Source organism: Pinus tabuliformis, chromosome 4_2 (assembly GCF_031772625.1).
Source record: "Pinus tabuliformis cultivar Carrire ecotype Pingquan chromosome 4_2, CPIR1, whole genome shotgun sequence".
Taxonomy (NCBI): Eukaryota; Viridiplantae; Streptophyta; class Pinopsida; order Pinales; family Pinaceae; genus Pinus; species Pinus tabuliformis.
In genome coordinates this window covers 569978513-570006488 of record NC_142304.1, presented here as the reverse complement: position 1 = coordinate 570006488, position 27976 = coordinate 569978513, and the positions used below count along the sequence as shown (strand labels likewise).

The 27976-nt window shown below is 39.5% G+C and overlaps 1 protein-coding gene across 1 annotated transcript in view; it reads right to left on the bottom strand.

Moving 5' to 3' along the window:
- Nucleotides 1–314: 314 nt before the first annotated feature.
- LOC149170584 (uncharacterized) overlaps nucleotides 315–27976 on the bottom strand; it is a 109448-nt gene continuing 81786 nt past the window's right edge. Inside the window, exons 3-4 of the mRNA XM_089425639.1 lie at nucleotides 465–539; nucleotides 315–373 (exon numbers count right to left, since the gene is read on the bottom strand). Of these exons, the coding sequence (XP_089281765.1) occupies nucleotides 315–373; nucleotides 465–539 (134 nt within the window). The remainder of the gene's footprint in view (nucleotides 374–464; nucleotides 540–27976) is intronic.

The window sequence follows — 27976 nt, the reverse complement described above, 5'->3', positions numbered from 1 at the left end:
AGCCAATTGTCAAACCTTGGGAAGAGCTTGTCCATAACAAGCACAAAAACAGACTTGGATATGATAAGGAGATTTCCTTTCACATTCCAGATTACTCAAAGCCCATCCAATTTTAGAGTGTTGTATTCCTTCATGAAAATTCACCTTCAGTTGTTCCAGATTCTACCCTCTTCCACTGCAACAACAACAGATTGTGAAATGGCAACACTGTGGCTGAGTTGGCCATATGAAAGATCACTATTTTCATCTTCATCCCTGTAAGAACTGTCATAAAACTAGTCATTCTTCAAACATATGCTTCAAAAATAACACCTCTACAAGAACAAATATTCATCCTGGATGGATCGCTTCTTGACAATGGACTTCAACGTGGCTTCAACAACCAAGAAGATATTTCAATCATATGTCAGAACTTTTCTAGAGTATTGAACAATCTTGTGGTTGAGTTTTCTCCATCATCTCACCTTGTATCTGAGAGGGGAGGAAGTGATGGTCATCTACAAGCTTCAAAGCCACATCAAGAAAGCTTCCGCCACAACCTGCCATACCAAATTCAAAGTTGTATCCAGAGACAAATATGCCCCTGAGCATGCCATCAGTTGGTGATGCCTCTTCAAAGAATTGGAGACACTTTCTCTAGCAGAAGACTTCAGCGTCTTGCTAGTTTTGGAAGAGTTCTAGGAATTGCATAAGGCATTCTAGAGTTGGTGGTAATCCTTAAACCATCACAGGTTGAGATCTCCTTTTTTAGGTTGAGGTTCTCCCTTTTATGTAGGGTGAGACCTCACTTTCATCGTTGAAGGTTTCTCTATTCAAAACATCAGGAGCACTTCCTTTAGCAGAAGAACTCAACTTCTTGCCAGACATGGAAGAGCTCTGGGAACTGCACTAAACATTCCGGCATTGCTGGTCATCCTTGAACCACCTACCTTGATACCAACATTTCAGAGAGCACATTCAACCTAGTACTGCCATGCATTTTTGCACATTTTGTATTACAGCTCTCTTCTTGCACTCATAAATAACCCTTCAGATTAAGGGGGGGAATGTTGGACACCTAATCCTCTAAGGGTTGGTGTGGAAGCTTAACATCCAAAGGGAGTCCAAGAGACCTTGGAATATGAAATCTAATAGTCACTCCCATGTATTATAAATGTATATCATTTGTTAATAATATATGTACTCTCATGCTTATCTTTCATATTTTTTTGTTTCCATGTATGTGTTTGACAAAGCCTTTGGATAATAATATTTTATATATATATGAAATGCATCAAACTCCCAATTTGTTGATGACACGATCTTCTTGGGGATGCCTCCATAATAATAGATACAAAGATTTCAAACAAATTAAATTCATTTCTTGAATGCCTTGGAGGAAAAATGAACTCAGGTAAATATCATATCTGTACATGAAATGTATCATTAACAAAGAAAAGACAAATTGGAAGAATTTGTTGTTTTCAAATAGTTAAGTCACAGAATGGATTCAAACATCTTGTAATTCCAATATACCTAAAATCACATTCATCTCATGCATGGGAAGGAGTACCAACAATATGTAAAAGGAAATTTATTCTAAGATTTTCATGGCTCAACCTTGTTTGGTGTGTTGTTCTCTTCAATGTAGTTCTCTCTACTCTTCCTTTATACCAATTATTCATTCTCTTAGCTCCGAGGAGCATCATTTCAGTTTTAGAATAAGAGGGTTCCAAATTCTTACAAGAATGTGGTAGGGAAAGCTCCAAAAAAAATTATTTTCTTAAATTGGATTTGGTGAAGGACCCTAAAAATAATGGGTGTTTGGGAATACATATCCATTTCTAATGAATAACACAGTGGGAGAAAAAAAAGTTTTGATATTTGTCCTCCAAGAGGAGGACCAGTGGAAATCAATCTTGAAGGAAAAAATTGTTCAAGGATAAAGACCTTGATGCTTAGAATCCATCAAGATAATGAAAATAATTTTCTCTATCTTGAAATTATTTGTTTCATAATCCTCACTCATCTTCCCAAGGTTGTATTGCAATGTAGGAAATGATAACAATATTAATATATGGATTGATAACATTATTGAACGAAGGCCTCCTGATAAATTTCATCGATTCCTTCCCCTCCAAGAATATTTTTGTGTTCAAAAGAAATTACATTCTCTCATATCTCCAATTGGGATGAGGATGAGAATTGGATGAATTATAACTTAAGGAATGCTTCACCATATCTCCAGTCACTTACTTCCAAGCTCTATGAGTGGATGATAGGTTTTGTTCATTGGAGAAAGGAGGATAAAGATCAAATTGATATCATGTTTCCAATTGTTTACTAAATAAAAGGTTATACATATTTTCTCTTTTCTTCTAGTGTGTCTCTGAAGCTTGACATATAACAAAAAATATGGAAGACTAATTCTAATCAAAATGTGAATTCCTTAAGTTGGCTCCTTACAGTTAATTAAATATTGAGATGAATCTTAAAAAGAGAGACATCCATGGCCTCTCAAGGTGCTCATATGCAAGAAGCATGTTCAAGTTGTCTCTCATAGTTTTTTGGAATATGTATATATGAAAATGGTATGGATAGAGGAAACATGACCATTTTCTTTGCAGGAACTTTGTTCCTCTTGGGGAAAAAATTAAAAAGGGTTTCTTATGGAAACCTCTTCTCAAAATTTATTGGGAAGCCCTTCTATAATTTATATGCTAGAAATCTCCAATTTCCAGGAACAATGCAAATCTTTAATATTGTTATAAATTAATTAACATACAAATGGAACATATAAAATATTTCATAAAAATAAACACATAAAATAATGAAGCAAGAGAGACAAAGATATATGCGGTTCACCAAATTTGGGCTACTTCCATGGAGAAACAACCAATCCTTCTATATATATTATCTAGCAAAATGAAGAGATACAAGCTACAACAAATCCATATAATTTATTATTTTCTCTCACATAGTGTCTCCTTCTTTATTCGCATACCAAATAATACATAGTCGTAATACAATTCTCTCATCTAAACTCAAGGTTTCCTTCTAGGAAAACAAACCCTCAATTAACATAACTTATACCATCACATATTCTGCCTAATGAATCCCCCAGGATTAATGTGAAATTAGAATATTTTATTAGGAAAATTATAATCTGATTTTCCCTTCAGTGGCAGTGCCCCTAAACACCCATCATGGGGGCTCCAAAGAATTGCAACCACCCCCTAGGAATTTCATGGCAGTAATAGTGGTTGTGGGGGGGGGGGGGGGGGATTATCCACCCCCCACTACCCCCCATTAGAGAATGGGATCTAACCATGATCGAAAAAAACAACCTTCAAGCAATCAGGAAGATAATCAAGCTCCACAACTAACAATATCCCACTGAGAGACTAATTATATCAACTCCATCATTGTTTCACTTGCTCGAAAATGTTTCCAGTTGGACATGGTTGTTTCCCATATTGACCATCATACTTAGCGACCAATTGAAACTTAGTAGAAACATAGTTTCTCCCTGGTTACCACCTTTTTCAACATATTTACAAGATTCTAACTAGTGTGTGTCATTCCAACTTCAATTTTCCATCTTCTATAACTTCCCATATGAAATGGTGCACGAGTTGTATATGTTTTTTGTTGGAATGAAATGTTTAGTTCTTTGCAATATGGATGGCACTCTGGTTTTCACTCTATAACCTACCAATCTCCTGCTTCTTTCCCAATTCATGCATGAACCTTTCTGACCAAATCATATATTTACTAACGTCTGTAGCAATAACATATTTCGCTTTTAGTGTTGAAAGTGCAACAATGTTTTGCAATTTTGAAACCCAACTGAAAAAAATTCTACCTACAATAAACAAATATCCTATGGGTCTCCTCACGTTTTATCTATCAACTGCGATATTTTCATCAACATATTCCTATAAAAAGAATGTGAGCCTCCAAAATATAATTCTTGATTATTGGTACCTCTCAAATACCTAAGAACCAACTTCACTGACATCCTACTTTCTTTCATGTATTGTTCATATACCTTCTCAGAACCCACATTACATGTGCAATATCCAACCTTCTGCACACCATTTCATACATTAAGCTTCCAACTGGTGATGTGTATTGAACTTTAGACATTTAATCAATCTCTTCATGGGCCTTGGGACACATATGCATACTTAGATTCAAATAGCTAGCCAAAGATTTATTAATTTGTTTTGCATTATGCATATTAATTCTTTTCAACACACTTTCTATCTACTCACTTTGAGACATAAATAGTAATATTATATAGCTTCCATGATTTTTTTTTATGATAAACAAAGTGGTTAGAGTGACATCTAGTATAACCTTGTTCAAACATAAACCTATCAAATTTTATAGACATGTTGACGGTGCTTGACCCACCAACAAAGTGGATCTCCCTAGTACAAAGTCCCAACTAAACCTCACACCATTTGGTGTAGGAGTCACATCTGTTACGATGGCACGATTTCCATTATCTTAGAGATTTTCCTTAGCTCTTTCTTTTCAAAACATGAGAGCATTATGCATGTATCTTTAAAAGTGAAGTGCGTATGCCTGGTGAGTGCGTAATGTAACTTTCTTTCCGGCTTATCTTACTGTAAGGGAGAGGGTAAAAGAGAGCCTCTAGATGAGAGGTAATAGTACCACCCAGGGGGAGTGCACACGAAAACGAGAAGGGTTTGTTCAGTATCCAATGAAATAGTCCATGTTGGATGCAGCACTCACTAAAACCAAAGTGAAAGGGAAAAAAGGTACACCATCCAAAGGAGTAGTCCAAATGGGGGTAACTGTTGTTATAACCAAGAAAATAAGAATTGCATGTCTAATTTTCTACGGAGTAGTCCACATGAATGAGACATCAGTGATAAAAAATACAACACATCTTCAACAATATAAGTACTAAAATAATGGAACTAGTTAAAGTATCTTAGTACATGTTAAGAAAACATGCATTACAAACATTTAAAGAATAGTCTTACAAACAGATACAAAATATTCCTGAAAATGTGCTGGCCTAAGATAGGCTTTTGAATTATGAAAAGGGTCCAAGACACATCTGTACACCATACATTAGTAGCACTAGTAGTGGGACGTTGGAGCCATACCTTGCTCCTCAAACAATAGACTAAAGACTCTCAAGGATATGTGGGAAGAGCCATGGTGAAAAGTCCTTTTCTCATATAGTGAGGGGTTATACATAGCTACGGGGGATATCTAACCCTTGTGACTCTTCGACTTGCCTCATGAGTGTTTTACTTCTTGTGACTTCTCAACTTACATGACCCTTCAACTTCATGTTTGCATCTCCTGGAAATTTACATTACATTACATTTGATTACAACAAGTATGGCCCATAGTAGTGATATGGCCAAGAAAACCCATGACACAACTTCACAAGACCTTGTTGACATGTACTAGCTAACTGTGGTGTCTTTTTTGAGTTGCTATGTTTATGAGTGATGAGTGTGCTCTTGGTGTATCATGTCTTCACCTCTACATGGAAAATTGTGTGGGGAATTCAATGGTCTTGGTCTTTTATTGATTCACTTTCCTGTTGATGTGATTCATATGTTCATTAAACTACGAGCAAGTCTTCTAGCATGCACTCCTTCTTCATTTCGTTCATTGTGGCAACATTTTTCATCAATGTACCTGTTACTAAAATCACTCATGAATAGACGACAAGAATTAGAGCTTCCACATACTAACCAAGAGGGTTTATAAAAAATTTAGGACATCAATAAGAGAGAGGCTAGAACTGCGTGAGACATGATGCAATGGGTTTAATGATGCCTTTAGCAAGTTGACTTACCCCATTGATCCCAATTATTTCATCAAAGCATCTTTGCCACTCACTTGGACACTACTGACTTAGCAGAGGATTGACACCCTACAAGATGCACTTGAAGAAACAACCAAGATCGAGGCTATGGTAGGATATCCTAATGAACACCAAGGGGGATCAGTTTCTAATGATCCTACTCTCATACTGTTGTAGTAATATATCATTGATATGAATGAGAAGATGATAGACATGAACCTAGTGTGACTTGTGTGAGCTCCAATGTGGTGTACCAATTGCCACATTTAAGGGAATCACGCAATTGAGTGCTCAATATTGAGGCGTCTTAGCAATCCCTCCATGGTAGAGGGTCCCTCTACATCCTTACCCACCATGGTAGTTGTGGAAATTTGTACGAAAGGCTTATATATAGGTTACACACAGTTTCATACTTTTCCAAACCACTAGGGTGCGTCATTGAATGAATATTGTGAAATATTATGAACGTATGGGAATCTTCCATGCCTCTATGTTATCTTACAAAAATATTTGATTGTCCTTAACAATGTTTTCTATGAATTTTTCGGCTCAACAACTTACCACACCAATTGGCGTAGGGCCTTAGACGCTCTAGCTTATCGGATGATCATTCCCCCTTTACAATCAATGAAGCTCCTGAAGGGAAATGAGGTGGAGGAATAAGTGGGGGAAGAATGAGAGGCAGAGGTTGGATCTATTGCTACAATTGTGTCCATGAGGGGCATGTTGCTAGATACTTCCCACTACCCAGAAGAAATTGGTGCTCCCATTGTATGGTCAACACGAATGCAACATAAATTTCATAGAATTAATTGCTAGGTGGGAGGAGTGAAATCAGAAGAAGGGCGTGAATTTCATTAATAAAAAAACTTCGAGAACCTTAACCATCTTTGATGTCAAACATTGACATATTCATTTTGAGAAGATAAAATACTAAAGCTGACTCAAGGGCAACTGAGAAACCGAGAGTCATAAATCCTACCTCGACAAAGTGCTCTTATGATTCTAACTAGTAGAATAAGTGTTGGCTTATATGGGCTTGACATAGGTTCGAAGGAATTATTTAGCCAAGCAAATCCCACAGCTACCGGCCATTTCGGCAACAGCCTGCGAAGCGTGGATTGAGGTCTCACCCGAGGTAGCAAGGGAGGGTGTTGGAACTAGGTTTCCACACCCTTGGGATGTCTAGATGTGGTTTGGAGGTTTCGCACTCTGTTCTGCAGTTTACCGATCTAATCTAGTGGAAGAGGTATTGCAGCTCGGATATACTTTAGAGTGGTCTTTAAGAAAACATTTATCACATTTATCCAGTTCACATATTAATATTAAACCCATATTCACAAATATTCAAGAAACAAACATATGTGCATAGATCAAAATAGTCTTATTAATCATAAAAAATGCCAGATTCGCGATAATTTAGTTCGAACACAGAATTCTCAGAAGGAACTTATCCTTATTTCTACTTATCTCTAAGACATTCAGATCCACCCTATGCACACAGCTGCAGGTGTCCGTGCACACAGCTGTAGGGGTCTGTGCACACAGCTGCGGACTCTTCCCGGCCTCTGAACACATAGCTACAAAGCCTCTACTATCCCCAAACCCTTGACTCAGACTTACAGACGCTTCTCACTGCCTTGCTCAACAACCCATTCCACTTTAGACCCAAGATCATACCCAAAAGAACTACCTTTCCCTCCTAGAGTCGCGCTCTATTTATACCTCTCTATGATCCGCGGACCGACTTACTTCCTATTATTTATATTATTTTTCAGGCAGACAACCCTTTGACTCGGTATTTTACATTTTCACGCTCCGCATATTTCGGAGGTTCACAATATTTTTATCCAAATTTTTAGGCTATGAGACCCAAAACTATTACGCAGGACCTCCGCTACCCAATAGTCTCCCAACACAATCATTGTGACTCGTCCCGAGTCACTCGTTGGTGCGGCGAGATGCGCTACCGTGGCTTCGTGGTTCACCTCCCTCTGAGTGACGCTCATAATCCTACTGCTTCCTCGTTGTCCCTTACAACACTTTGTCTGGCTCCTAATTTAGTGTTTTTGCCACTTATTGTGACCGATGCTACTCATTCTGATTGCTCGGTTAACACAGGACACCCCCTCGTCGGATTTTAGCTCGAGCAGGGGAGCAGTGTACGGAACCTCCTTGTACCCCCGCAGCCACTTCCAACCTTTGTATCCGCTCTTCGTCCTACTTGCTACATCTTGTGTTGCAATTTTGTAAGACTGTTGATGTTGTCTGTGAGATCCCACTCATTAAGGTCTTTCAGAGAGACCTTAGTAACTTCGGTTCCTCCCATGGTCTTTGGTTTTCCAGTCTTTTGCTGAATTTTTATGGTTTGCCGACATGATTGTGGCCGGGGCGACGACATCTGGACCAATTCTGCTTCGTGTCTCCCCTTTTCTGGTACATCCCTTACTATTGAGGTAGCAAGCTGTGGAATGCCCACAGCTATCAACACCATGCTCCTTAGATAGTCCTGCTACTCTATCGGCCATATCACCACTCTCGGGCTTATTCCTTGTGCAAAGATACTAACCTGCTCCATATCATTACTTAGCATACGGTTTTGTGGAAGTGTAGTTTACAAGGTGGATGCACCTCAGTGATCTATAAGTGATTCGAATTTCAAATTCCTTGATTCATGCCCATTCCATGGAATGTCTGTGGCAGCTCATGCTATGTCTGGCTCATACTCCTCTTCTTAATTGCCCACTGCCCGCTCCTTTTCACCATAATGCAGATATCTTGTTGTGAATAGTGACACAAATGGTAACCTCTGCTCGGAGCAACACAGCAGTGTACTTTTGACTGCGCGACCACGATCTTGATTATGATCCAGATCGACGCGTATCTTGGCACTCGTGCCCCATTTTCCCACATTGCTTTACCGTTCCGCGCTCTCTTTCAACTGGCCAGAGCGGTGAGACTGTCCCTCAAACGGTTAGTCAGGCAGCAAACCCGCCCATATAGAGCTTTAGGCGACTGCCATTTACTCGCCCCAGGAAAGGGTCCCAATTGAGTTTGGCAAGCTGAACCATGCCCCCGTCGGTAGCTTCTTTGATGACATAGGGTCCCAACCAATGCATTCAGAGTCTTTCATGGAATTTCTCGAATTTATTGTCATATAGCAATACTAAATCATTGTCCTTGAAAGTGTGCACCTTGATATGATGATCCTGTCATGCTTTTTCATGATGTTTCTATACTTTCTGATCGAATCCAGCCAAAAATCGTTCCTCTTCTAGTTCTTCGAGCTGCATGAGCCTTTCCTCCGAAGCCCCACAGTCTGCCATACCGGTCATTGCCACTATCCGCAGACTAGGCACAATATATTCCATCGGCATAATGACCTCCTGGCCATAGACTAACCGAAAATGTCTCTGGCTCGTCAAATTCTTGCATGTGTTGCAATCTGCCCATAGCACAGTAGGGTTGTGCAAATCCTAGTCATTTCATTGCATATTATAGACCCTAGTCAATGTAGTCTCAAAGGTTTTGTTGAATGCTTCAACGGTCCCATTCACTTGCAGGTGGTATGGCGTACTGTGCTGGTGATATATCTAGAATTCCTCAGTGAGTGCGCTGATTGTTTCATTCAAAAAATGCATTCCCTGATTGCTCATTAGAATTTTCTAACATCCAAACCTTCTCAGTACGTTCTCAAACAAAAGCTTCGCAGTGGTTGCAACCATGAAATCCTTAACTGGTTATGCCTCGGCCCATCGGGTAAAATAATTCGTTGCGGTGATGATATAGCGTGTGCCCATTTTCACTCGCGGCTTGATAGGTCCTACAAAGTTGATTGCTCACTTCTTGAAGGGTTGTAGCATCATCTGTGGCTGGAGCAGCATTTCATCTCTCCACGATGGTTTCCCCATCCATTGACATAAGTCGGAGGCTTGGCAATGTGCTTTCGAATCCTGATGTAGAGTAGGCCACCATAATCCTGTGTGAAGGATCTTCTGAGTTATTGCGCGACCTGCATAATGTCCACCAATAACCCCCCCATGTGCTTTGACCAGTATCTATCCTCGTTCGAACTCTGGGACATATCGGCGCAATATCTCATCGTTTCCCATTTTGTACAGGTGGCCTGCAATCACGTGAAGTTTGCTATGTGTATCACCAATTCCTTCTTCTGCTGAATAGAGTATCCCTGTGACGCGGTTCCTGTAGTTAATAAATAGATTATATCTTCAAAGTGACCATCTGTGACGCGCATCTCATATAGCTGAGCATCCGGAAGTCTGTCCTCTAGATTTGTGGGTTCTTCGCCAGTCTCAATTCAGGATAGGTGATCTGGGCCTGCATTTAGACATCCCAGTTTGATGATGACCTCAAAGTCATACTCCTAGAACAAGAGCAACCTTCTACAGATATGCCTCCCCAACATAGGCTTATTCACTAGGTATTTTAACGCTGAGTGATCGGTATTCGTCTTAAAGTGACCTCCAAGCAGATAGTGCAGAATTTTTGAAGCATGTATACCATCGCTAATCCCTCACGCTCAGTAGTGGAATAATTCTTCCCAACTTTTGACAACCGGCAACTTGCGAATGCAATCGAGTGGTCGATTCCCTCCGCTCCTGGTTGAGAAAGTCCCACCCCCAATGCAATACATGATGCGTCGACATGCACATGAAATTCGATGTCCCATTTTGGAAAGAGCAATATAGGGGCTGAGGCCATCTTTTCCTTAAGTGTCTCTAGACTTTTGTTACATTCCTCATTCTAGCAATAAGTAGTGTCCTTCTTCAGCAACTGTTCCATCGGAGCTGTGATCTGAGTGTAGATTTTGATGAACTTTAGATAGTACCCCGTGTGTCCTAGTGTGGCATGTAATTGCTTGACACTTCGCGGTGCTTGCAGATTGAGTATGATGGCGATCTTTCCCAGATCCACCATCATGCCTTGCTTACAGATCACATGGCCCAATAGGTTCCCTAATGGGACATCCAAAGTACACTTCTTCAAGTTTAGTGCAATCTGATGTCAGCGGCAAGTATCCAACATCAACCGTCAGCTCACTACATGCTTCTTGACCAATCCAAACATAGTCCAGTCATCAAGATAGACTTATAAGAACTTATGGATAAATTTTTTGAATGTCGCAACTACTATTCATGAAAATATTGCCGGCGCATTCTTTAGTCTGAAGGTCATTACTATGTACTGAAAGCAACCCCATTCGGTGGCGAACATTATCTTACTCCTATCCTCTGGCGTGATCTTGATCTGGTGGTATCTTGAGAACCCATCCGTGAAGGAGTAGGCTTTCAATGGCACCGTGATATCTGGATCTTCTATTTCCGCTCTGTGCACCTCCCAGCTCCCCGCTGATTCCAGAATATTGATGCTTCGCAAATCATCCTCATCATCTTCTATTTGGATATTATAGCATTTGAGGGCCTGGCTCAGCTGCCACGACCAGTTGGGCTACACAGTTTCCTTTGGTTCTATCGGTGTCTTGAATATGGTAGCCTTTACCAATTGTAGTGCTTCTTCCACAGGATCCATCCAATGGTCTTCAAAAAGGAAGGCCGATAAAAACCCTGCGCGCAAGATATCCCATTCGCTTGTGTCATGCCGAAGCTTTGCTTCCATATACCAGTTTCTGGGAATGACATCCATGGTGTGATAAAATAAGTGTACCAATTCTAGCTGAGGTTCCTCTCCATAGGCTTTGATCGATTTCGTAAGGTGCATGCGCGGATCATCACATCCATCGTATTTCTTCGTTATGCATAGTTTTGGCTTCCCAAATCTGATCTTCATCATGTGCCTATAGGCGCGCCAATATTTGAACATCCCTTCATGTGTGCCCCACCATCACGCAGGCATCGCACACAGCGCCCATCTCATCGCAACAAACCCTTGGTGCTCTAGAACTGCAATTTCAAATTTGGTTAGGAATTCATATATTATTGTCAACCCATCATACTTCGGCAATTTGCGATCTTGGGCCCTTACACAGTACAACGATTTAGTCAACATGTTGCAGTGTAGCATGTTTACTCTGTTATCACAAAATCAAGCACTGAAGGCTGCTAATCAGTCAGACTCTGTGTAACTATTTCAAACCAGACTTTTGACTAAGGCTTAGCCTCCTTAGCCTGAGAGGGCTCTCTCAAAGGGTTATTGATTTTAAATATTGATGAGATGGCTAACTCTTGCAAAGCAAATTTAACATATAAATTGGCTGGACAGACCTTACAAAGATTTCCATTGGGCTCATGGAGTTAATCATCATTTCAGCAAACTATAAAACCACTCATTCATAGAAGTCAGGGCATGTAATGTTTAAACACTCAAGACACCTCTCAAATAAACCTTAACTTACAAATACACACAGGAAATCAGAGCAGCAGAGTGAATTCTGAGTGATTGTGTATCTATAAAGCTGTAAAACATAAAGGATAAAACAAAACCACATATATCTTGAGCATCTGAAACAATGTATGAATCCTGAGAAGAAAAAGCAGTCATTTGTATTACTGAAAACAAGTTCTTACATAAGCCAAAATAAACTCTGTTTCTCAAAAACATCCAACCCCCCTTATATCCAAGTTTGATCTATATATAGAAACATATCCTTAACTACTTTGAGCTTCCTCCTCCAGCATGAGGGGAGCTCGATGAGTGCTACTAATTACCCCTATCTACTAATTAACTGACTCATTAAATATAATAAGTGCTGAACTGGAATTACAAAGAGTCCTAATTAAACTAAATCTCTAATTCTATCTTCCTCGTATCATGATCCTTCTTTGCTTTTTGACACCTGTCTCCTTTCAGTTTGGCCGAGATAGCTGAGAAGAGGATGCAATGAACAAGCTAGCTTTGGATACTGAATGCGTTGATGGTTCATTAATCATTAGGCTAAAACCCCTGTTTTTCCGGTATTTGTCTTCCCCCACTCTTCGAAAATGTAGTAGCATGTCCCCAGCTCTTTATTACCCCAAAACTGATGAGCATCACCATATTTTAGATGTGTTGGAGGCTTCGTTTATGGGCAGGTGTACAAGCCAAAACAATACTCCTCGTATGTACCTCTTTCCAAACCCTAATAACCGAAAATAAAGTGCCTTTATGATGAAAACTTTAACTCGAGACAAAAACACTTCACTTTACAAAAGAGGCACACCTGTCATCATTTGAATGGCTTATGTTAGCTTCATGTGGTCTCCTTAATGTTCCTTAGGTGTTTCCTTTGGCAAATTCTTGATTCTCCCATCAAACTGTTTGTCTTCATTCAAAAACAACACCTACAGCAGTTTCGTAGCACGCTACGAAACTGCTGAATTTGCCAAAATAGTGTATATTTACCTTGAGGAATTTTCCGCTTGGACCTTTGATTCTTTTAACCCCCTTTACATGTGGCAGAGACCTATATGTCCTCAAAATAATGAAACTAAGCCAAAATTTAACAAAACTTAGAACATCACCTTTCAGTGAACAACAACATCAATTAGCAGCTATTTGACTTAGCTGTATCTTTAAGCTTTCAATTTGTTTCTTCTTGCTTCTAATCCCAGCTCTCAGTTGCCTGTTAACCATTCTGATGTATCTCACCTTCTTTTTCTTGCATTGCTGATATAATGGTAAGTGAAGATGACATGAAATATAAGCTTCTGTTCTGGCTGAAAAATAGGTCTTGGGACAGAGCTTATAACTTCTCGCAGAAAACGTATTTGGAAAAAATGAAGGAGGCTTTTGTGAAACAATCCATGCTAAACAAAAACCTCCTTTGGTTCTTTGAAAAACTACTCCAGCTGCCCAGAATCAATCCTTGAAGAAGATGTGTAAAACAGGAAATTAAAAACTGCAACTTTTAGTCACTCGTTTCTCCCAGCTCATAATCAATTTGAAGAAACTGAAAGAGGTTTTTCTAGCTCAGTATGTTAGGAATAAAAACCTCTTTCAATTTTCGAAAATATTCTTTCAGCTGCTCTAAATACCTCCTGGAAGTTGACTACTTAAATCAGAGAAATATGCCTGTAAAAAAACATCACCTACAGCATCTCATTAAAACTAATCTCGAGATATTCAAGTAATATCCCAATTTTAGCATCCTCTGATAATATTGACTGAACTTGCACCAAACACTAAACACCATCAGCAAGGCCAGCAAACAGATTTAAATGCTCTATGTCAACAGCAAGAACAAGCTCCTTAGGATATCTTTCTGTTCTTCAAGACTTTTTTGCAAATTATAAACAAGAAAAGGTGGCAAAAGCCCGTTCTTCCCAGAAGTCATACTGCCATCTTTATATCTTCATCTGAGGGTTTTAAGTGTGCAACATGATCAACAGAAATCCGCTCTGCCTCCACAGTCCCTATGATGTTCTGATGGTGAAATTATTTTGAAACAAAACCGCGAATCTGTCTATTCTGCATCCACCTTCAGATATTGTAGTTGCATATTGAATTAATAGCTGTTTGGAAGAGCTCCCTGTATGAACATTATCTTGCCAATGTAGCGGGATTAAAGGAAAAACCTTGAGAACGAAACACAGCAGTATTATTTGTATATTGATGATAAGATCCAGCACTGTGACATGTCGAGTCAGATATTCCCACAGAACCCATAGGAGACAGAGGTGATATGGATGGGCTATGGTTGTGTTGTTTTGCTTCCCTGAATATAGCTTGCCTCTCAACATCAGGCAATGAACTCATTTCCCCAATTTCGTAGTGCAGCCAGTGCAAAATATGAATTATGCGCTACGAAACCACCTAAACATGTTGCGCTGCGAAACTACAAAAAGGCTTTATGCGGATCACACTAGTGTGAGCAGTTTTGAAATTTTGGCATTGGAATTTTCAGTGATAACAGTGGCTCCACTTGGGATAGTGTGCCCTTGTGGTACACTAAGAACCTGCAATTCCAGTGCCTTATCCATTTTTGATGAACAAAAATTTATTTGACAAACATCTTCTTCAAGCTTCTTGGGCCTTCACCTCGGGCTTAAAATTGATGATCCCTATGGGAAAAAGAAATCTACCACTACTAAAAAAAAATGCCCAGTCAACCTTGAGCTTATTTGTACATTTCTACCTACCTACCCTATCAGCTGCAAGCTCCACTTGTAGTTCAGGCAACATGATATTTCCAAAACAGCCAATCAATTGTCTTATCTGATATTGGAGGCTCTTGACTGCATCTGACCTCAGAATAACCATGGTAGTGAGATGACCACATCAACTCATAATATACTTGATTTTCATAATGCAAATGAAAATGAAAGACCGGAGTGAAAAGCTTGTCCATATATTCACTTATAGGGTCAAAGAATACATGGTTATATTCACTTATAGGGTCTACATCTTTAGACAGCTGATTCTCAACCACACAAGGTTCTTTTGATATGCTATCGAACTGCTTTTCTGAATGATGCTCACAAACAATGTAATTTTCCTTCGTATTATGATTATTATTTGAAGTAAGCTGCTGTAAGGAATTACAAAGTTGAACAAGCTTTTCCTCTGCCTGAGGGTCATAGAAGCTGTCTTCCAGCACTTCTTCTTGCTGTGTGCAATCGATTTCATACTCATGATGATCTGAAGCCTGACAAATCTACTGCATCTCTACATCAATATCAAGGGATGAAACATGGTTTTCACAAATAAACCCCTGCTGATCTTCATGCTGCGTTTCATGGGATGTTATACTTTCTCCTTGGTGCTGGAATGCATTGTTATGAAGAGCCTCTAAAATTTCTTCATCCATAAATTCATCATCATCATAACAATCTTCCAAGTACTGAATAAGAGCTAAAGAATGTCTACAACAGTCTTTGAGCAGCAATAAGGAAGGATAATTTTCTTTATACATCTCATAGAATTCATCATGAAAACTAGCAAGTGAATATATTGAACCATTTTCCAAACTTTTATACCAAGACCATGCTTTTCCTTCTAAAGTGGTCATAAACATTTTCATGAGACAATCTTCAGGGAAATGAACCTTAAGACTGCGTACATGCATATGGAATTTAACCAAATGAAGAGCAGCATTATCCTTCTTTTCATCTTTGAATATTGGAAGATCCTCTAACCAATCAACCTTTGGCATAGGATTTGGAAAACCAGGGATATGAGACCGATTCATAGGAGCATACCTGGCATTCATTCTTGCAGTGGAATTCATTTTGAAACTTCATCAAGCTACTGATCTTCTAGCAGTGGAGTCACCTTCCAATTTCTTATTCGATGTGTGGAGTCGCCAAGGTAGTTTTGCAGCCTCAAAAAGATGTCTGAGCTCCTGCTACCTTCAGAAGTTCAGTCTCTTAATTTCGGGAATGAATAGACTTCAGGCTCCCGGCAGACGCACCAAAATGTTATCACAAAATCAAGCACTGAAGGCTGCTAATCAGTCAGACTCTGTGTAACTATTTCAAACCAGACTTTTGACTAAGGCTTAGCCTCCTTAGCCTGAGAGGGCTCTCTCAAAGGGTTATTGATTTTAAATATTGATGAGATGGCTAACTCTTGCAAAGTAAATTTAACATATAAATTGGCTGGACAGACCTTACAAAGATTTCCATTGGGCTCATGGAGTTAATCATCATTTCAGCAAACTATAAAACCACTCATTCATAGAAGTCAGGGCATGTAATGTTTAAACACTCAAGACACCTCTCAAATAAACCTCAACTTACAAATACACACAGGAAATCAGAGCAGCAGAGTGAATTCTGAGTGATTGTGTATCTATAAAGCTGTAAAACATAAAGGATAAAACAAAACCACATATATCTTGAGCATCTGAAACAATGTATGAATCCTGAGAAGAAAAAGCAGTCATTTGTATTACTGAAAACAAGTTCTTACATAAGCCAAAATAAACTCTGTTTCTCAAAAACATCCAACCCCCCTTATATCCAAGTTTGATCTATATATAGAAACATATCCTTAACTACTTTGAGCTTCCTCCTCCAGCATGAGGGGAGCTCGATGAGTGCTACTAATTACCCCTATCTACTAATTAACTGACTCATTAAATACAATGAGTGCTGAACTGGAATTACAAAGAGTCCTAATTAAACTAAATCTCTAATTCTATCTTCCTCGTATCATGATCCTTCTTTGCTTTTTGACACCTGTCTCCTTTCAGTTTGGCCGAGATAGCTGAGAAGAGGATGCAATGAACAAGCTAGCTTTGGATACTGAATGCGTTGATGGTTCATTAATCATTAGGATAAAACCCCTGTTTTTCCGGTCCTTGTCTTCCCCCACTCTTCGAAAATGTAGTAGCATGTCCCCAGCTCTTTATTACCCCAAAACTGATGAGCATCACCATATTTTAGATGTGTTGGAGGCTTCATTTATTGTCAGGTGTACAAGCCAAAACAATACTCCTCGTATGTACCTCTTTCCAAACCCTAATAACCAAAAATAAAGTGCCTTTATGATGAAAATTTTAACTCGAGACAAAAACACTTCACTTTACAAAAGAGGCACACCTGTCATCATTTGAATGGCTTATGTTAGCTTCATGTGGTCTCCTTAATGTTCCTTAGGTGTTTCCTTTGGCAAATTCTTGATTCTCCCATCAAACTGTTTGTCTTCATTCAAAAACAACACCTACAGCAGTTTCGTAGCGCGCTACGAAACTGCTGAATTTGCCAAAACATTGTATATTTACCTTGAGGAATTTTCCGCTTGGACCTTTGATTCTTTTAACCCCCTTTACATGTGGCAGAGACCTATATGTCCTCAAAATAATGAAACTAAGCCAAAATTTAACAAAACTTAGAACATCACCTTTCAGTGAACAACAACATCAATTAGCAGCTATTTGACTTAGCTGTATCTTTAAGATTTCAATTTGTTTCTTCTTGCTTCTAATCCCAGCTCTCAGTTGCTTGTTAACCATTCTGATGTATCTCACCTTCTTTTTCTTGCATTGCTGATATAATGGTAAGTGAAGATGACATGAAATATAAGCTTCTGTTTTGGCTGAAAAATAGGTCTTGGGACAGACCTTATAACTTCTCGCAGAAAACGTATTTGGAAAAAATGAAGGAGGCTTTTGTGAAACAATCCATGCTGAACAAAAAACCTCTTTTTTTTTTTTGAAAAACGACTCCAGCTGCCCAGAATCAATCCTTGAAGAAGATGTGTAAAACAGGAAATTAAAAACTGCACCTACAGCAGTTTCGTAGCGCAACATTTAGTCACTCGTTTCTCCCAGCTCATAATCAATTTGAAGAAACTGAAAGAGGTTATTCTATTTCAGTATGTTAGGAATAAAAACCTCTTTCAATTTTTGAAAATATTCTTTCAGCTGCTCTAAATACCTCCTGGAAGTTGACTACTTAAATCAGAGAAATATGCATGTAAAAAAACATCACCTACAGCATCTCATTAAAACTAATCTCGAGATATTCAAGTAATATCCCAATTTTAGCATCCTCTGATAATATTGACTAAACTTGCACCAAACACTAAACACCATCAGCAAGGCCAGCAAACAGATTTAAATGTTCTATGTCAACAGCAAGAACAAGCTCCTTAGGATATCTTTCTGTTCTTCCAGACTTTTTTGCAAATTATAAACAAGAAAAGGTGGCAAAAGCCCGTTCTTCCCAGAAGTCATACTGCCATCTTTATATCTTCATCTGAGGGTTTTAAGTGTGCAACATGATCAACAGAAATCCGCTCTGCCTCCACAGTCCCTATGATGTTCTGATGGTGAAATTATTTTGAAACAAAACCGCGAATCTGTCTATTCTGCATCCACCTTCAGATATTGCAGTTGCATATTGAATTAATAGCTGTTTGGAAGAGCTCCCTGTATGAACATTATCTTGCCAATGTAGCGGGATTAAAGGAAAAACCTTGAGAACGAAACACAGCAGTATTATTTGTATATTGATGATAAGATCCAGCACTGTGACATGTCGAGTCAGATATTCCCACAGAACCCATAGGAGACAGAGGTGATATGGATGGGCTATGGTTGTGTTCTTTTGCTTCCCTGAATATAGCTTGCCTCTCAACATCAGGCAATGAACTCACTTCCCCAATTTCGTAGCGCAGCCAGTGCAAAATATGAATTATGCGCTACGAAACCACCTAAACATGTTGCGCTGCGAAACTATAAAAAGGCTTTATGCGCATCAAAATAATGTGAGCGGTTTTGAAATTTTGGCATTGGAATTTTCAGTGATAACATACTCCACTCAACCTGTTATGTCATCGCTCGTCTTCCTGATCTAAATCAGAAGTGTAAGATTCTCCATTACCTTGTGATATTCTTCCATCCTTCTTTGTCTTGACCCATCCTCGCTCTTAGGCAGACATTCTGTAGCTACAAGCTACGTCGTTGTCGCATTTTCTATCATGCACAGGTTCAATGTATCGTGGTCCTTCAACCGAATCTAGTGGAATGACTACGCAGAGTGACTTTTTTTCAAATATCATTGTTTTCTTCTTTACATTAATCATCCCATTCATGTGGGTGGCCTAATCTATTCCTAACAACGCAGGACAGGGTGTACTTTCATCCATGAGCTCAATAACTTCAATGTCAATTCAGGTACTTGCGCCGTCAAGGTCTACTGTAAGTCCTCGTAGCCTTCCAATGGGCGGCACCTTTTGCTAATTTGCCATCTGTAATTGCATAGGGGACCATTGTAGTGTAGGCTTACCCATGCACTCCCAAGTCTATTTCTATGGTATGTTGGCATCTGATCTCAGGTCCAAAATGACCTGCTCCATCTCATAATCACCAATCTATGCCGTTAACCACATTTCCCCTCCGGTTTGTGATGCATGTCTTCCCAACTTTCGAACAACACAAGGTTCACTCCATCCTACGCATCTATTTTCCAATTCTTGTAGGCTTTTAACCACCCTATTGTCACAAAGCAATTTTATACATGTCTCTAAAAAGGTAGTTATCATCGAGGGATCCTTGTCTAACCTGGGCTGATCCCTATTACCTGGGGTAGAGACCTCCGCAAAGCTCTCCCAAGCTTCCCGATATGTCTCCTTATTGCCCCTTGAGTTCTATCCATCCGCTTCTATGGCCATGCCACTCCTTAGAACCATGTTGACGTTGGGATCTTCCTCATGGGGTTGGGACCTCATCATCTACACATTCTAGGTCATTGTTGGTTGCACTGTTGTTCTTTCATGAATTTGTGATATCAGTGTACGAAAATCAATCAGCTCATGATCGAACTGCTCACAATAACTGCACGAAATTCTTGTTGGGTTGGTACAATCCTGCACGTAATGTTCGGGTCCTCCACAGTAGTAGTAGATTATCTACCTGCAACCCCTTCCTGGCCCCATTCCGCTCCGTCCTCGACCATGGCCTTGGAACCCACCACCCGCGATCGCTGTGGCTGGATCCTGACCTCACACCTTAGTCTGCGTTCTGTATGGAAGTGACTGGTCCATTAACAATTGGTAGCTTCGATAGTCTCTTTCCTCGCGGCCCACTGACTTGCAAAAGTTGTAAAATAGCTGGTGGGTGTCTGGTTGTATTTTGGTAATAGGTGACAGTTATCAATGTTGTGCTTCTCTCTCACCTAACAGATTGCGCACCAAAGCAAGGCTATGGTGCTCAGTCCTGTCTATGCCTCTGGTCACAATAGCGTTGGTCCCCTCATTGCCACAAAATTTACAACGACTGGGCAGTGATCTTTATCGTGTCCCTGGCTTCTGCACTTTATACACCATACTTCCTCCTGAAATTTTGCTCACAGTATCTGTTCTTGTTTTATCTTCTTCATTTCAACACACAAATCTTAGATCTGCGCTTGGATTTGTTGAACTCCCAACCTCGGGTCTTGCAATGGAGTTTCATGTAACCTCATCACTATCTCTAGCACTTTGACCTGGGTTGAGATCTTCTGTTGTGATAGAGCCGCCCTTAGATGTGGTGTTAAGGATGCCATAAACCAAGCGCAGTGTTGCGCATCCGTCAAGGTCATGTTAGCCTCATGAATAGTACTTTTCAGTCTTTGGTCCAAACCCCACCAGGTTTCTCTAGGCATCATCACGATTTCTTTGAACACTATAATCAATTGTGTTTCTTACCTCGGCTGGCTAAACTCCTTCTTCAATTCGGTTTGAATTTCTGCGGTCCCCACCATTGGGTGCTTGCTTCAATATTTTATGTACAATGTCGGTGCTCGGTCCTGTAGTGCGCTGACTAAAGTAGATTTTCTAATATTGTCATTTGCGGTTATGTACACATTGCATACTGATGTTAGAAAAAACTAGAATTGTTCCAGGTCTTCGCCTCCTGCTCCATTGAATACTGGCAGCTGAATCACGCTTGCCATAGTTACTCTTGATCTACTACTATTCCTGATCCCTTCAATCCTTCAACGTTCTTCTCTATAAAGTCCCCATGTTTCCCACCAGAAACCCCTTAGGCAGATCCCCGTCTCGGCAACGAAACCATTTCTTGGCTTATATGGGCATGACCTAGGTTTGGAGGAATTATTTAGCCAAGCAAATCCCATAGCTACTGGCCCTTTCAACAACAGCCCGTGAAGCGCGGATTGAGGTCTCACCCAAGGTAGTAGGGGAGGGTGCTAGAACCAGGTTTCCACACCCTTAGGATGTTTAGATGTGGTTTGGAGGTTTCGCGCTCCGTTCTGCAGTTTTGTACTGCATTATGTTTGCACGGATCCTGAATACCTCACGTAATCTACTGATCTAATCCAGTGGAAGAGGTATTACAGCTCTTATCTACTTTAGAGTGGTCTCTAAGCAAACATTTATCACATTTATCTAGTTCGCATATTAAGATTAAACCTAGATTCACAAGTATTCAAGAAAAAAACATATGCGCATAGATCAAAATAGTCTTATTAATAATAAAAAAATTGCCAGATTTGTGATTATTCAGTTCGGACACAGAATTCCTAGAAGGAACTTATCTTTATTTCCACTTATCTCTACTACATTCAGATCCACCATGCGCACACAGCTACAGGGGTCTGTGCACACAACTACGGACTGTTCCCAGCCTCTGTGTGCAAAACTGCAGAGCCTCTACTATCCCCAAACCCTCAACTTAGACTAACAGACAATTCTGACTGCCCTTCTCAATAACCCATTCCACTTTAGATCCAAGATCATACCCAAAAGAACTGTCTTTCCCTCATAAAGCCGCACTCTATTTATACCTATCTAAGGTCCGTGGACCGACTTACTTCCTATTATTTTATATTATTTTTCGAGCGGACAACCCTTTGACTCGGTCTTTTTCATTTTCATGCTCCGCATATTTTGGAGGTTTACAATATTTTTATCCTAATTTCTAGGCTATCAGACCCAAAACTGTTACGCGGGACCTTTGCTACCCAATAATAAGTACTAAAAAGATGCCACATAGATCTTCAAACAACTAAGTATGACTGGCAGAAACCAAGGGGAGAAACAAGAACTATCAAAGTCCAGAATCCCAAGGCTACCACACAACACTTCCCAGCCTGTAGTAGAATGGTTCAAGTTGTTATTGAAAATAATAAGCAATGTGTAGATGCCATGACAGTTGCAAAAGAGGCTTAAGGATGATGTCAAATATGGGGAGCTCTTGGAAGGGCACATCTCTATGAATTTTCCTGAAATGCACTCTAGACTAGCATGGAGGAACAAGAAAAGGAGAGGAAGGGAATTTTGTGTCAATGCCAAAATCGCAGGGTTCTAGATGAAAAATATTATGTTAGATTTGGGTTCATACATAAACATATTACCAAGGAAGGCCTAGGAAGCCTTGGGAAAACCTAAGCTAAAATTCTCCCCGATTTAGCTGCGTATGGATAATCAATACTGCATACTCCCAGTTTGAAGCTTGGAAGATTTGGAAGTAGACATAGCAAGACTAAATACATATGCACACGTTGAAATCATAGACATCATGGGAGACAAGATCCCTTATCCTACATGGTTGGGGATAGATTGGGCCCTCAAATACTATGTAATGATTGACTTAAAAAGGGAAACAATGAATTTTGAAATGGATAAAGTGATGGTGACTCATCACTTGGATCCTTATCAAGGCCCTAGGTTCACTCAACCTATCAATGATAGAGAAGAACCTAAATTATGGGTTTATTTGTTGGATGAGTGTTAAGAGCTCTGAAGTCAATTCATAAGTTCCTTGGGATGATTGGCGGTAGGGAGGACATGAGATCCATTAGAGGTGATGCACAACTATCTCTCGTATCCATTGGGTTAGTATAGAGGTGCTAGGCTGATATTATTTTTATCGATGAATTTGATTTGAACATTTGGGAGCTGCACAAGATACCCTTATCGGATGCCACCCTTCAAGTGACACTGGTAACTTGGTGGTGATCCTGTTGCAACCACCTCTGAGTATGGGAGACAATCAAGTCCAAATTGATATGTTAGTTTGGGTATTAAAAAGGCTACACGATAAATCTCCTTATGTATGAAGCATAAATCGACCCTCACTACCATATCCAGAACTGTAAAGATAAGTAGACCAGTGAGGGACTTTCCCAGAGTGTGTGGGAGCAAGGGTTCCTCCACACCATAGGAAAAGCCCCCTAGGCTTGGTATTTTAAAGAGGAGATAAAGAGGAAGACTAGTGAAGGGGACCACATGACAACGTAATTCGTTTGTTATTTCTCCCTTGCTGACGAAGAAGAAAGGATAAAAATTTTCTTGAAGGAAGTCAAGGGGTTCCTATTCCCAGTGGGAAAGATTATTGTGGAAAATTATAACTGGGGTGTCAACAATCATACTTATGACCTAGGATTTCATGAGGTTGTGGCTTGTGGGAAGGTAAATGTTGAACCTGACGAAGATGATTTGTAAGGATTAAGGAACTTGAACTTTAAAGAGTCCAAGGGGGAATGAGACATAGAAAATGGTCCTATAATGATTGGTCCATAGCTACAACCTTTGAAACTATAGAAGCTTAACATCATGACCAAAGATAAACCAAAATTGGCTTCCATCAGGGACTATTTTTGACAAACATACCACCAAGGAGATATTCAATATTTTGAAGGAGTATGATGATCTTTTCCCTTCATCCATTACATAGCTCAAACTAATTAAGGGGGATTTGGTAGAAATGAAGATCATGCTAAAGCTACAAGCGAAGCTAGCAAAATATCGATCATATCAACTAAACCCAAGGGTCAAGGTGAAGGTGAAGAGAGACATCAAAAATATGCTAGAAGTTGGCCCCAAATTTTCAGTTAATGAAGTTGAGTGGGTTATTCTTATCATCATTTAGAATAAGAAGGATTCTGAAGAGATCCAGGTCTTTGTAGATTACAGGATCTTGAATAATGCCTACGTCAATGATCACTTCCCTACTCCATTAAGTGACAAGGTCCTCGATAATGTTGCAAGTAATGAGGCATATTATGTCATGTATTGATTCTTGAGCTATCACCAAGTTCACATTGTAGAAGAAGATAAGATGAAAATCATCTTCACAGCTGAATAAGGCTCTTGTGCATACCATATATTGTCGTTTTGATTGAAGAATGCACTTGCAATTTTTTCAAGGATCATGATTGTTGCATTCCACAACTATATTCACAAGTTCCTAGAGGTGTATATGGATGATTAGACAGTATACAGTTTATTGAAGAGACACTCCAACTTTCTCAGGGTAATGTTTTTATCATTTCAAACAACTATAGATTTATTTGAACTTAAAGAAGTGCATTTTTTCTATCCCCTTTCACACATCGTTGGGGCATATAGCTTGCAAGCAACGAGTGCACGTTGACCCTTCCAAGGTTGTAGTAATTCTTAATATCACCCCACCAACGAGTTTCAAGAAGTTAAGATCAACTCTCAGCCACATAAGGTACTAGTACATGTTCATCTGTAATTATTCCCTAATTATCACACTATTGGAAAAGTTACCAAAGAAATTTGAGGGGTTCACCTGGACTGATGAATTTGACGTTACCTTTAAAATGCTAAAGGAGAAGTTAGAAAGTGCGTCAATATTGGTTTACGTGGATTGGAATAAATAATTTCATGTCAATATTAATGCATTATGGGTCACTTTGGGAGCTATTTTCGCCTACCTTGGCGAAGTTAATCTTGATCACCCAATTTATTTCACCAATAGAAAACTTTCCATTGCAAAGAGGAAGTACACTACTACTAAATGTGATGCTCTTATGATGGTGTATTCACTACATAAATTAAGGCACTATCTTTTGGGTGGTCCCTTTAAGTTCTTCACTAACCACTCTATACTCAAGTATCTAGTAAATAAGATTCTACTGGAAAGGAGGATTTTCATATAGCTCTTCTTGTTTTAGGAGTTTAGAATCGAAGTCATCGTGAAGATAAGAAGGATGAATGTAGGGCCTCAGCATATCTCCAAATAGTAGTCACGTGAAGCAGGACTGTTAGTAGATAATCAACTACTGTACATTGATTTTTTTTATGTTGAATCCATCACTAACTATTTGGAAGACATCACATTATTCTTGGCCACAGGAAAATGTTTGGAAGAGAAAAAAATCCAGAGAAGCGATGTGGTGGTTAGAGATACATATTACCAGTTGATCATATGCCAATTCCACAATATGGGTCTCAACCATATACTACATCGATGTGTCCTCAACAATGAAGAGGAAGATGTGATATCAGAGTCCAACTCTATAGTTATTGGAGGGTACATATGGGGAAAACTACAGGGATAAAAGTACTACAGGAATGCAAAATGGTATGCCAAGAAATGTTATGTTTGTCAACGGCTGGGGTGACCATCACATAGGGATGAACTTCCTCTACAAACTATAAGCATGCTCAAGGCTTTCAAAAAGTGGGTTGTGGACTTTAGAGGGCCTACTAATCCTCTGGTGCATCACTCACATTCTCGATACATTATTATTTCTACAAACTATCTCACCCATTGGGCCAAAGTTGCACATGTTTAATATTTTACTATTGGCACCACTTGTTTGTTCATTTTCAAAATTAACGTCACTCAATTTGGGTGTCCCCGAAGCCTCACTAGTGACCATGGGACCCAGTTCATTCATCAAATTGTCCATGTATTGATGCATAACTTCATGATCCAACATTATAAAATTTGACCCTAACATCTGCAGGAAAAGGCATCATTCAAGATTTCAACAATATCTTAGAGAAGGGCCTCACCAAGATTTGTTCTTCCAACAGAGATTATTGGGCCAAGAGGGTACAATCTATCTTATGCGCCTACTATAGCACTGTAAAACGATTTCAGAAACATACATTGTTCCAACTTTTCTATGTATGATAAGTTGTAGTAGCTACTAAATTTATCATTCCTAACCTCTTTATAGTGCAGGCCACTTAGATGATAGAGGACAAGTCAATTACTGAATGGTTGAAAAAACTATGGGAGTTAGATGAAGCTAGACTTCTAGCTAATTTTCACCAACCCGTTGAGAAGGAAAAACAAAAGGCATGGCATGACCGACACATCAAGAGGAATACCTTCGCAGTTGGGAACAAGGTTCTACTATATGAGAGTAAGTTTCTTAGGAGTCCTAGGAAGCTCCAAATCCATTTGCTGGGGCCATTAATTGTTAAGAAAGCACGAGAGATTGAATCTCTTAATCTTGCACAACTAGATGGGATTTTGTTTCTAAGTTCGGTGAATGACGCACACTTGAAGCCCTTCCATGTCCCACAAACTTCTTAATCACTTGGTTGATATCCAAAATGGGATTGTAGTTAGGTTTAAGATCGAGTCAATTAGGTAAATTTGAAGTTGAGTTAGTTATGTCAGTTGTGAATAAGGATACTTGCACTAGGTCTATTAGTTTGTTTGAGTGCACTCATTCACAACTGATTGTGGTTGGGGAACACATGTGGTAGTTGTCTTGTCCTTCATAATCAGTAATAATTTCCAAAATCTTTTTGAATTTGGTTTAAATCTCTCCTGTAATATCCTTGACATGGTTTTCTTATCATCTTTCTGGTTTTGTCATCGTTTCATAATAATTGGCCATCGTGAGCATTTGCCATTCGAGTTTTTGAGTCATCCACCTCGTTTCTAGGTCATAGTCACTATTAATGCCATGATTTGAATCGATTATAGCAAGTTTTTATATTTATCAATTAAATTTTCTAATCACAAGCATCATGTAAATTATTTGTATATATTTTGCGTGGAAATTTTAAATTCTCCATTGTAAAAGATTTGGTGGTTGAGCTGCTCACTCTGGCTTCAGTGTCGAATTGCCCTGTTTCTTAGTCCAAATTTTGGCCTCCTATTTCTATTGTGTATAGATGACAAGTTGCAGTCATGAGATGAGTATCTAAAGCTACTGACCCTGCTAGTCTATCCGACCCTACAATTACAGAACTTGAAAGTATTCTTGGAAAGTGTGAGAAGGCTTCACTTGTCAAAAATGACTTATTAGACTGCTTTCGTTTCCTCATGCTCAAGCAGGAAATATTCTTAGATTATATGACCAATAAATACAATATTCATTATTCTAGGCTGGAAGACAACCTTCGAGGATTATAGAGTTCCATGTTGATGAATTTAAGAAATTTTCCAGTCTTCGACACTTCAGGTGCGGCTATGTAGTGCCCGAAGTTCCTTATTGACCAACTGCATTAGGGATCCCTATGGCTGCCTACGGAAATATCGAGGAAAATAAATAGATATACTCTTTTGCGGTATTACTACCATAACCACTATTGGGAGAGAGCCCCTCCACCTCTCGAAAGTCGGAAGTAGAAGGAACGCTCTTCCTCATCTTGAAGAGATTCCAAACAACTGAATTTTTAGTCTGGAACATTGTTGAAGCTTTTGGGTCATCAGTAATTTCTCTACCACTCCTTTCTAAAATTCGAAGTGTTAGTTTGGTCAGTGCTTCATCACTCATATTGGTGGTCCTCTCCCTTCTCATGATGGGTATTACTTCTCTTACTAAGCCCATAGTGTGGGACACCCATTTGTTTTCTACTCTAATTCCTCTAGTTTCCTAACACACCATTCCTGTTACTTTACCCCAAGTTGTCGACCTCACCTATGAAGAACCCCACTCCACCCCGAGAACCCAGACCATCAAAGAAATCTTGCATTCCAGCTCAACCACTTCCCCCATATCTCATAATGTATCACCC